Genomic DNA, 12,391 nt, shown 5'->3' with positions numbered 1-12,391 from the left:
CTCCAGTCCTACCTCACACAGACTCTCTGACCCTCAACCTCCCTTCTCCTCAGTGGAGCTGCCATCTTCCCTAAAGGAGTACCAAGGAGGAGGCTGTGGGTTCTTTTCTGCCCAACTCTGCCCACGAGTCCAGGGCAGCGTGGTGACCCCCAGCGAGAGCACTGTTGTTCTCCAGTCAGGGTGGGGGGCGGGGGGTAGGCCTTAAGTCAGCACCCGTGTCCCCAGCCTCCTTCCAAGAGAAGCGCTTCTTCCTCTGTGTGCTGAGGGATCAGACAGAAAGCCTTCTCCCCAGCATCTCCTAGAGATCACTACCTCAGCTCCCAAGAAGGCCCACCTTTCCACATGGGCCGCCAGCCATGATTCACCACCCCTGGGCAAGCCAGAGCCCTGAGAGGGCCTGGGGTCATATTCTTTCTGTCTGTCTCCGTCTGTCTCGTCCACTGGGTCAGGGCTATTTTGCTCCACAGTTCTCCCTCCTTCCAGATTTAGGGGCCCTGCCCCCTCCATTAGTGAGGCCTTCAGGAATGACTGAGGAGCTCTCCCCTTTAATCTGTAGAAGTAATTTCATGTTTGTCTGTTTGAAATAGAAGATGAAAGGCAGTGGAGATTGGGGGGCGTGAAGCCCAGCATGGCTCTACCTGCCCACCCCTGGTCCCAGGGCTCAGAAGGAAGGAGAGCTGGGCACCCATGGACTGAGGGACGGCAGCAGAAGGGCCACACCCAGACCGAGTTGCCACCCTGGGCCCCTGCCCAGGCAGGGGGGCATCTGAGCCACCGCTGGAAAGTGTCATGCCAGTGTGTGCAATAAGAAACACAGAACTCTACCCTCTGGGTAGACCCAAAGGCCGAGCGAGCACCAGCCCCTGGAGACCAGGACAAGTCCCCAAAGCCCCCTGTCTGCCAGCCCAGCCTGGCCGGGGCCTGAGGAGTTTCTGCCATGTTAGTCCTCTGATTCTCTGAAAGGGCCACACACACTTTAAATGGGCCAATAAAAAGATACAGTTTCTTTTGCCTCTGGGCCTGGGACCCTCGAGGCTCTGTTGTGCAGTGCCTGTGAGGTTAAGTTCAGAGCATAAACTGACACACCAGGCTCTGGGAAATGGCCCGTCTCTTCAAATAGCAGCCCAGCGGTGCCATAGGAGCCCCGCTGGGGCTTTGATTGGGGAAAACAAACAGAAATGGCACCGTGGGCCCTCGTGGCCCCACCACAGGACCAATTTAACTAGAAAACTCTAGCTCAACTGCTCTGGTGGAGGAAGCAAGATGAGCTCAACAATAGCCCCAAACTTTGGGGGGAAGGGGGAAAAAACAAGCTGTTTGTCTCCTCAGCCCCTCCTCCGGGTTCCTTTTCTTACAGCAAGTGTGTTCTTGTAAAAACGATTAGATTGCAATTTGTATAACGTGGTGACCCCCAAATTCAGACGTTTCACCCCTTTTCTCTGGAAAGAATGTTAAGAATGCCTCTCGGCCTCTCACGGTGGGGGGCGCAAGGGGGGCGTGCAGAGCCTTGGCTGTCGCACAACTTGTGTGGGAAAGGGGCTGCCGCTTAGAGCCTCAGGCCAAGACAGGAGCAAGGGCCAGCTCTGTCACTATAGAGGGCCAGACAAAAAGTCCATTCCCTTCCAACTCCTGCGCACAAAGCCGGGGCCTCCAGGAGCCACTGAGGGCTGGGGGGCCTCCACCCCAGCCTCCCTGCAGCCTGACTCCAGCAATTCTCTCTTGACCCAGGGAAAGATAAAGACAGATGGGGCTGCCCCTGTGAGCCTGATGAATGAGACACAGGCCGGGGAGACCTGGCTGTGTGTGGCTTCCCCCAGGAGTCCCCAGAGTACCTGGGTAGGAAAAGCAAGTGGAGTGTGGCCTCATCCCAGGGACCCTTGAGGAGGGGATCAGGTGAGAGAATCAGATCTCCCTGGCCCATCCCAACCCGCTGCCCAGGCAACTCCACTGAAGCTGGAGGGAAATGGGATGACAGGAACTTCCTGACAGTCAGGGAGGAGGAAATTTAAATAAGATACTTATACCACCCCCCATCACCATCTTTGTGGGGACAGCTAATTAGAGGTAGGCACTGGCCTTGAAGACCCAGACGCCCTGTCTGGGAGAGGCCCTAAGCACCAGGCTGGAGTTAGGCACAGAGGGGCAGTCCCTGGAAGCCCCCCTCCACCCTACCCCCAGTCTGGGTCCTGCAGGCCAGGGAAGCTGGGTGACCTGCGTCACTGCCTTCCTCCCTCTGAGTTCCCTCATCCCGGCCTCCACACGCCTCCCTTGCCTGGCCCGCCTGAGCTCCCAGCACAAGCCGTGGCCCATAGAAAGTCCTCCTGTGCTAAACTGCCCTGAGGGCAGATAACCCTGGCTCTACCTCCTCACCCACATCTAAGAATGCCCATGGCCCTCACACCATTGACAGCCACTGTTAACACACTGGGTTCCTGATGATGCTCCTTGGAGGTTCTATGGGTATTCATTCCTGCATCTGTTTGGGTGTGAGGATACCCCATCTGGCACGTGCAACTGCAAAAATGCAATGATGGCTTTTGGTGAGAGGGTGGAAGGGTGGCAAACACCCCACCTTCCTACATCGTCTCTGCCCCCAGGGGACAGATGGCCTGAAGGTATAAGCTGGACCCAACATGGTCACTAAGAAAATAGGAGGGTTCTGCTCCCTTCTTTCTTTCCACCCTCTCCTTCCCTTTCTTCCTTTCTTTGATCAATAACCATTTCCTGAGCACCTTCTGTATACGAGGCATTGCGCCTAATAGAAACTGCAGGGAGATGTGAGATGAGACTTTGAGGGAGACAGTCCCTTCTTCAAGGAGTTTTCAGTCCAGGGAGGGAGAGAAGTCTGTCATCTATCCAACTAACAATACAAGGGGAGGCTCGGTGGGTACCAGAAGAGAGATGAAAGAGTTTTATAAGGGGACAGATAAAAGAACATCTCTTCAGTGAGTGACAGGATTGTGACAGGCAGTGACAGGAGATGGGGGGCAGCTCAGGTGAAGGGCCAGCAACAACAGAGGTGCAGGGCTGGGGCACCTGGCTTGGCTGGAGGCGTGGGTATGTGTGGGGCACAAGCTGGTGGGATCTGGCTTCCTGACCACGATGGGCCTCCGGGTGCTCACTGCTCAGCTGGCATGAGAGGAGGGAGTGGTTGTCCTCGTCCAGCCCCCTGGTGGGGAGGAGGGAGTCAAGGGGGCAGACAGGTCCCACATATAACCACAGAGTCCGTGGAGACCAGGAGAAGCCCACCGAAGCTTCGCCTACCCCAGTCCCATCAGGTGCACGGGAAGGGCCCTTTCCAAGCCACAGGTGTCTCACATGCATGCGTGTGCGCGTGCACAGCCCCAGCACCTGCCCATGCACACGTGTTCAGACACTGTGGCTCAAAGGCCAGGCAGCCGGGCAGCCCACTTTGTACTGCTAACAAGAGGACCGTAATTACAGGAAGGGGCAGCCGGGCAGATAAAAGGATACAAAATTTCAACATCTGTTGCCATAAAGGGATAAGGAGAAGTGAAACGCAAAGTATCAGTTTGGTGTCAGCAGGCAGAGAGCCAATTTCAAAGAGTTGGGGTGGGAGGACAGAGGGGACAAGAAAGAAAAAGGGAAGGGGTGGGGGGAGAAAGAAAGAAAGAAAGAGAAAGAAATTACAGGGTTCCTCAAAGAGGTAAAGAAAAAAGAAAATGAGAAAAGCTGTCAATAATACTTTCAAAGGAGAAGGCAGGTACTTTAAAGAGGGGCAATTCCCATAATCACCCCGACTGAGGGCCAGGCCCCCTGCCCCAGGTGGAGGTGGAGGGCGGGGGCAGAGATAAAGCCACACCTGGGTGGGATGGGCACTAATGGTGCCCTCAGAGCGGCTCAGCCTGCGCTCAGGACACCAGTTCTTTCTGCAGACAGTTAGAAAGGGTTGCAGCCAGGCGCCCGTTGTCATTCCAAACACCATCAGATGCCGTGACATGTGTCTCCCGTGTTCAGTCCAGGGTTCCAAGATAAGTTCCCAGCCTGAAGAGAAGCTATACCAGGCCACATGGTGGCCATCAAGGGGGCCCTATGAATGCTCTAAGGTCACCAACTCCAGCCACAGGGGTGAGAATCAGGGAGGGCTTCATGGTGGAGGTGCTATTTATGCTGAAGAATGAGCAGGGTTTCAGTAGGCAGAGAGGGGGTATCCCAAGCACAGGGGCCAGCTAGAGCAAAAGCTCAGAGGGGAAAAATATAGGGTGTCTGTCAGAATATGTGAGAAGCTTCTTTGCCCCTACCTTTGCTGAGAAAGAGATTTAAGGGCTAAGGATGGAAATGGAGGAGTCATGGGGAACTGGGGATAAGGCGGGCCTGAAGGGGAAGGGGAGATGAGGTGGGATTATGCAGGGGCCATGAATATGGTCACACACATACAGAGCAGTGCAGTACCTAGCCAAGGACTCAAATCCTCAATGCCCTAGGAGTAGCCAAGTCGCCAAAACCCACCCCTACTGACTTCCTTACCCAACAGTCCCCAGGCTGGCTTAGGACCACAGCTGGACCCACTATGACATCTCCAACGCTGAGATCACAGGCCTCTCCATCCTGGTGCCTGCCTCCCCACTGCCACTGGGGTTGCCCGTTGTGCCCTGGTCTCAGGGCACCAATAGTAGATCCAGCTCAAACGTACCCTGGCAGAAAAGGTAAAATCCACAGCAAGGGCAAACCCAGGGGAAGATCACTGGCTTGATGTGTTGTCAAGCCAGTCAGAACCGCCACCCACCACCGGGGTCTTCCAGCAGCAGAGGCGTGCCCCGCACAGATAACACCTTCCCTGGGGCTGAGCCAAGGGCCCTGATCAAATGCAGATGGAGAACACAAGATGGGCCTTAATTCCTTCAGACCCAAACTCAGTAACAGGATGGCTTTGGCACAGTTCCTCAGGGCCTAGCTAGGGATACTTTAGTGGTTGGCTATCTGCACAGTCTCTCAGGATAGAGCCCTTGGGGGCCAGGGACTGGGCCTGAATGCCATCTATCCTCGGAAACAGGAACACTCTAGCACGTCCAAATTGGGTGAAGGACTCTATCTTTCTTCCCATCTGATTTAGACAGGTTAGAAATCCCCTGTCCTTTGACCTGTCCGCAGCTTTAGGAGAGAGAAGGGCAGGAAAGGAGGAAGGGAGAGGGTGACAGCCAAGTTCCTTACCATCTAGGCAATGGCTTTGTGCCCACGGGTGCTCTCAGACCTGTGTGCTCCAGCTAGCACCTCCCCATCCCTAGCCCAGAGGGAGAACAGAGTCTCCAGGAATCCTGATGAACAAAGGGCTGAGGGAGCCATGGTGACCTTGAAAGAGGTCTCCAGGCACTGTGAAAAGCAGCCTGAGGACCAGTACTGGGAGAGACACAGATGAGGGTGTGCTGGTGCCCAGCAGGCTGCCTCTGAGCCGCGTCCCAGCCCCCACCATCATCCCGAGAGCAGCCCCTGGAGGGGCGATGATGCTCTGAGCAAAACTGCCCCTCCAGTACTCCTCCCCCGCAAGTTGTAGCACACACATAAAAGAGAAAATCCCAGAACTCCTCAAGTTTCAGTGGTGACAGGTTAAAAGCAAAGAATCCACCCAGCACGGAACACCGCCCCGCAACTGAGTCCTGCCGACGATGTTGCTCCACCTTCCAGATTGGCCTGTCAGTCAGGCTTTGGCATTATTGAAAGATCAAACTCTGTCCTGCCTGTTCATTACCTTAATCCTATTTTCTACATGGCTTTATTATCTGCTTGGGCTTCTCTGGGAAAGACAGCTACAGACAGTCGTCCTGTCCATCCGTTTCCTCCCACCGAAAGCAGATGCCTCTACCAGGGCATCTTTCCCTCAGTCCCTGCATCACTGGTCGTCCAGGCTTCCCTGGGAATGGAAGAGATGTTTAAGCAAGGCCTGGCTCCTCAGTGGTGAGGAGAGGAGTCTGGGAGCTAGAGAGAAGGGAAAGCCAAGTGATGCCCAGGGCGGCCTTGCCTCAGGCTGGCGTAAGGGTGCAATGGCTATTGTCTGGCTTCTGTGAGAACTGAGGCCATAGCTGTCTTGTGCCCATTTTCATTCGGGTCCTTTCTGGGTTCTGTAAAGACCCAGTGTTTAGGGTTAGTGAGGTCTAGGGATTTCATAAGAGAATGCTGTTGAGGCAGCTGGTGCCTTAGAACGCCATCCTGACCATAAATCTGTGCCCAGAAGCATCCCTACCAAGGCAACCACGGGCAGAAGAGGCCGAAGACGACTCAACCTTCCAGATAAAGCTGGGTCACGGTGGGGTGGTGTACACCCTCCCTGCCCCAGCTTGTCCGCCATCCCAGGCCCAGATCAATATTGGTGCCAAGCATAAGGTCCAGCTATGTGACTAAATAAAACTGACTTTCAGCAGAAATGCCCCTCTGCAACCTCAACGGTGAAAAAGCAAACAATCTAGTTAGGAATGGGCAAAAAACATGAGCAGACATTTCACCAAAGAGAATATACAGAAGGCAAATAAGCACAAGGAACCTTGTTCAACATCACTAGCTATTAGGGAAATTCAAATTAAAACCACAATTAAATAACACATCCATTAAAATAGCTAAAATAAAAAATAGTGACACTACCAGATGCTGTTGAGAATGTGAAGAAACTAGATCTCTCAGACACTGGGGTCAGAATATAAAGTGGTAAAGATACTCAAAATAGTCTGACAGACAGGTAAAAAACTAAACACACACTTACTAATGACTCAGCAATTGTATTCCCCCGCATTAATCCCAGAAAACTGCAAATATATGTCCACACAAAAGCCTATACGCAAATGTTCATAGTAGCTTGATCTGCAATAGTCAGAAAACTGAGAACAACTCAAACATCCTTCAGTGGGTGGATGCTGGTCAATGGGGAAAGAAACTTTGGTACATCCATACCAGGGAATACTACTGAGCAATAAGAAATAAAGCACGACTGACACATGAATCAGCTTCTGTGGATCTCAAGGTAATTATGCTCAGTATATTAAAAAAAAAAAGCAAATCTCCAAATGTTAGATATATTATTTCATTTATATTACTTTTTAAATGACAGAGATGAAGAACACCTAAGTGGTTGCCAGGGGTTAGGGCAAGAAGGAGTGGAGGAGGGGAGGAGGATGGGTGCAACTATAAAGGGGTACATGAGGGGTCTCTGTGCTGATGGAACAAACAGTTATCTTGACTGCGGTAGCAGTTACATGACTCTACACATGGGATAAAACTGCAAAGAAATACGTACACACACACATACCACACGAATAAGTACAATCAGATAAAGGTCTATGGACTGTACCAATGTCAACTTCCTAGACTTGATATTATGTAAGATGTTACACAGGTACCTTGCCTTCCTACTTTTGTAACTTCCTGTGAATCTATAATTATGTCAAAATGAAAGATTAAAAAAACCCCAACAGAATGGCAGGTAATCAGATGGGAATGTGTCAAGCCTGCCAAGGCAGAGAATTGTGAACAAAAACTGGATATATTCTAACTGTTCTGTATTGTTGTTCTTACGGATCTGTAGGCCACTTCCAAAATTTCTTTATTTTAGAAAAACCGTCTCTGAGGATAGATGGGATTTTCTATAGCCACATAGTCAGGCACTCCTTAGAGAAGAAGTATCATGCATCCAGACTTTTGTTGTTGTTACCATAAATTCTACATGAAATTATTTACCTATTATAAATTACTTCAACAGTCTCCTCAAGCTAACAAATGATTCCATGTGTGAAGGTGCCACAGCGGAGGCTGTCAGTGGGTTTTGGGGCAGGGTCCTTCCAGCATCCTCCTGGACCACTCGGCCAACTGAACCAGGGGCTGGCTCAGCCAGCTTTCCTCTGCTTCCCAACCGCTCCATCCCCGCCCACCCTGGAAGCCATGGTGGGCTCAGGAATCTCTTACCTGTTGAGGTCCCAGATTCTTAGGGGTGAGAAGTGCCCACAACAGGCTGTCCCTGTCACAAAGGAGCTGCCAAACAAAAGGAGAGCAGTTAGGTCTGGCTTGTCAGAACTTGTGGCGGAAATGGCTATACAATTGGAAGTGCTGTGCTCATTCTCCAGGGGATCATGGGGTTAAGCCAGGATGAGAGAAGCAGCCAAGAGAGCCATCAGAGAAGTTGTGGGAAAACCATATGGAAGCACAGTGAGGGCTGTAACCTCCCAGAGCTGCTTGGCCAGAGGACCCATGGATTCAATAGCTGAGTTTGCTGCTTAGATCTGGTTGGGTAGTCTCTGCCCACCATAAAAATGGATCTCTAGATGTACAACTGAGGCCAAGGGAGAGCAAGCCTGTTGGGCTTCGGTTGTATGAACACCAAGTTCACAATGCCACACCACAGAAATGGTCTCCTGGGAATAGGTTGCTGGGTGCCAGAAGGGGATGCCCTGGTCAGAGGTGAGGGAGGCTGGGGGGCTTTACCGAAGGTTTTAAGAGCTGGGGGAATATGGTAACATGGTACAAGCACCAGGTAGGTATAAAGGCACCAAACTGAGAAAAGGCGAACTATGAAAGGTGGGTAACAACGTGAAAAGGTGAGGGTGGGAAAGTAGGGAATGTGAGGGGCCAGGCAGCCAGGACTGCTGTGGAGTGGGATAGGAGTCAGACAGAGTTTAAAGGATAATGACAGACACTGCCAAGAGGCAGGAGAGAAGGAACACTCAGTATTTCCCAGAGTCTCTCTTAAACCCCTAAAAAGTTCAACATATACAATCTGCAGAGTTTCATTTTAAGTGGAGGCCCAAACCCAGTGAGAAGAAATCTGTGCAATGAGCCAGGCTGGCAATAGTGCTAGGACTAGAACTTGAACCCACACGCCAGACCACTCCTTTGTTAGAGGATTTGGAAGGGGTTGGGAGGGGGAGCCTGCAGGAACCCTGGGCTTGAAAATCTAAACTGGAACAAGAGAGCTGAAAGCAGTTATGTCACTCAGGAGCCCTGGGGCAGGGAAGGGCCATGTCCCTACACGTCTGGGCATGGGGGGAGGAACAGGACATACTAATGACATGTTAGCAATGTGGGACAGCAGTCCATTGGCCCTGGCCTTGCCCAGCACCTGTGGCTCTCTGATCCCAAGCACGTCCGTGGGGAGGTGGATTTCCGCAGTTGGGGCTCTGAGAAGCCGATGGCTTTGGCTTGGCGGGGGGTTGGCCTGCTAGTTGCTGATGGGGAGATGTTAGGGCAGGCATTGGCCAAGCCACTGATTTACAATCAAAATTGCAGGGCAGGGATCTATGTTTCAACCCCAGGCTGACGAAAAGGCCACATGAACCACCCTGGAGCATCCATGCCTCAAGTCAAGACTTCTCTAGGGACATGCTCGGTCTTCCCAGCTTCCTCTCAACCCATAGGCATGCCAGCAGCCACTAAACTAGAGTGACATGCTAAAACAGCCATTCCATCATGCCCCAAGTGACTCCCAGCCTGGGAAGCAGCCACTGGACACTGAAGCCCCAAACTACAAAGCCAGCTGTTATCCTCACTTCCCTCCCCCACCAACATTTTTCTCTTGAGGGTAATCCATTAATAACTGGTAAAGCCAATTACTTTGGGTTGGAAACATAATAGCCACTTAGAAATCATTCGAGCGGGCAATTGGGCTCTCCAGACTTTTGAGGAGTAGGGGGCCAGGTGAGGGGCGCCAGCACAGACATACAGACAACTCTTAAGGAGGCCTATGGCAGGCCTCTGACAGGCAACAGGCCTAACTTAGCGCCAAGGTAAGTCAATGGAGAGAGATGGGAGGCACCTGTAAGCTGAATCCCTGCCGCTCCCACAGCTCTGAGCCCCAGCAGGCCGGGCCGGGGATGGGAACACCTGGCCCTGGACTCCTGCCCTCTGTCCCTGCCCACCCGGCCTGGCCCCGGCCCTCTGCCTCCAGGAGGAGGGCCTTTCCTGATTGCCTGGACATGACGGCCATGAACATTTCTTTCCAAAAGCTGCCCTTTTCCCTTGCTTAACCATGTGAAGCAGGGAGGAGGAACAGGAGGGAGAGTAGAGAGTCTCCCTGGCATGTGAGGGCTTAAGGGTGTAATCAAATATAACACTCAGTAAAAAAAAAAAAAAAAAAAAAACTATGTATGCAACAGTCAAGCAGATTTGGAGCCAGGTCCTGCTTGGAACGTTCACCAAGTCTCACATCCAAACCACAGGGACTGTCCAGGGACAGGGATGACAAACCTGTGCTGAACAGGCAGAGGCAGGAGCTGCTGGCTGCTTGGTGGCTTGACTGGCCTTCCTCTTAAGTCCTGCCACACCCTGATCTCACCTTCATGAGACAAATGGTATTTGGGGGGTTATCTTCCCATCTTCATTTTGAGCTCATGGACTGTCTGGTGGCTCTTGTGTACTCCAGTGCCCAGCACGGCGCCTGGCCCCAAAGAGATGCCCCAAACAAACCTGTAGGCCTCAACTGAAAGGGCCTTCCAGAGCTCACAGCCAACAAGGCTGGGCAAGCTAGTCACACGAGCTGTGAGGGGGGGGTCCCTCTGCTTCTTAGAGAAGTAATTCCCAAATCACCAGACTCAGACCTGAATGACACATGACACAGTCATACATCGTTGGAACAGTGAAGTCCCTCATAAGCAGTGCAACCAGATAACAGATGAGAAGTACCAGCAATACCTAAAAATGTCAACACACGCATAGACACACATGCTCTCACAAAAGTGCATGCACTCTCTCACCCTGAGGGTCTAAAAGTCATTCTGACTCCACAAACTCTACTCTTTTTGGACCAGAAAGCCCTTATCAGAAGCCAGCCTTCTACAATTTCTGGTCCGGGATCCAGTCCCAGACCCTGCCCAGATCCCCAACCTACCGTACTGGCCTCCTGGCCCCAACTCAGGCAAACCTGGCATCACAGAGATCATCATCAGGCCCAAGAAGTAGACGTAGGAGCCCTCACATCAGAGAGACCAGGAGAGTTAGGGGTTCTGGTACTCAAGTTGAGGAATAGAAAACAGCAAGATACAGAACAGAGGAGAGGAAAGTACGAAGGAAAATTAGTTGGGTGTGGGCACGGTGAATAGAAGGTTGACCCTGCTGCCTCTGCCTTAGTTTAGACCCTCTTAATTACATTAGGAATTGACTGAGCACTTGCTGCGTGCCAGGTTCTTTTTTTTTTTTTTTTTTTGGCGGTACGCGGGCCTCTCACTGTTGTGGCCTCTCCCGTTGCGGAGCACAGGCTCCAGACGCGCAGGCTCAGCGGCCATGGCTCACGGGCCCAGCCGCTCCGCGGCATGTGGGATCTTCCCAGACCGGGGCACGAACCTGTGTCCCCTGCATCAGCAGGTGGACTCTCAACCACTGCGCCACCAGGGAAGCCCCTCCCTTTTTTTTTTTAATAGGCTCTCAGCCATTTTACTTAAAAAAATTTTTTTTAACTTATTTAGTTTTGGCTGCGCCGGGTCTTCATTGCTGCGCATGGGCTTTCTCTAATTGCGGCGAGTGGGGACTACTCTTCCTGGCGGTGAGCAGGCTTCTCACTGCGGTGGCTTCTCTTGTCGCGGAGCATGGGGTCTAGGCACGCGGGCTTCAGTAGCTGTGGCACGCGGGCTCAGTAGTTGTGGCTCGCGGGCTCTAGAGCACAGGCTCAGTAGTTGTGGCGCACGGACTTAGTTGCTCCTCGGCATGTAGGATCTTCCTGGACCAGGGCTCGAACCCATGTCCCCTGCATTGGCAGGTGGATTCTTAACCACTGAGCCACCAGGGAAGCCCTCGTGCCAGGTTCTGAGCAAGTGTTTCAAAAGCATTTCCCTGTCTAATCCTTGTAACTCTATGTAGCAGGTACCACTTTCTCTATTTGACAGACGAGGACACTGAGACACAGAAAGGTAACGTAACTTGCTCTAGCTCACATAGCAAGCAACTAGTAGGACTAGAATTTGAACCCAGTTAGTCTTAATTCCAGAGCCCAGGTGATTTTACACCCCGTGCCCCGTAAGTTCTCTCCCTAGCACCTAGTATCATGCCTGACACATACTGAAAACTCAAATGCTTACTGAATGAACAAATGGACAAGTGAACAAACGACTCCACCTGGAAGAAGAAAGGAGTGACTGTGGGGCTCTGAGGAGGGGCAGCAGAAGGGGCGTGCTCGGCAGCTGTGCCCCGTGGCTGGCCTGGAGCTGCCCAGCTGGCCCAGGCCCCAGCCGCCTCTGAGCTGGGGCTGACACACTTTGGCAAGAGAGGCCACCAGAGCTGTCACATCATTCACCAACATGCCCATCAAGGGTATTCAGTTCTCTTCAACCCGCATTGGCATTTTAATTACTGTTGGGTAAACTAATTTGTACAAATGAAGGCCGGGCTGCCTAATAGAATATGCAAGCTCTCTGACCTCTGACAGGCACTGACACGAGATACAAAGGCCGCCGAGGAAGGCTTT

General features: G+C 52.2%; 1 protein-coding gene across 1 annotated transcript in view; it reads right to left on the bottom strand.

The window, feature by feature from the left end:
* Positions 1 to 12,391, bottom strand: part of FBXW4 (F-box and WD repeat domain containing 4) — an 80,969-nt gene that overhangs the window by 3,231 nt on the left and 65,347 nt on the right. Inside the window, exon 6 of the mRNA XM_060034215.2 lies at positions 7,909 to 7,974. Coding sequence (XP_059890198.2) covers positions 7,909 to 7,974 — 66 coding nt within the window. The remainder of the gene's footprint in view (positions 1 to 7,908; positions 7,975 to 12,391) is intronic.

The sequence above is a fragment of the Delphinus delphis genome, chromosome 16 (assembly GCF_949987515.2).
Source record: "Delphinus delphis chromosome 16, mDelDel1.2, whole genome shotgun sequence".
Lineage (NCBI taxonomy): Eukaryota > Metazoa > Chordata > Mammalia > Artiodactyla > Delphinidae > Delphinus > Delphinus delphis.
The sequence above is the reverse complement of the archived record's forward strand: the minus strand, read 5'-3'. Positions and strand labels throughout refer to the sequence as shown.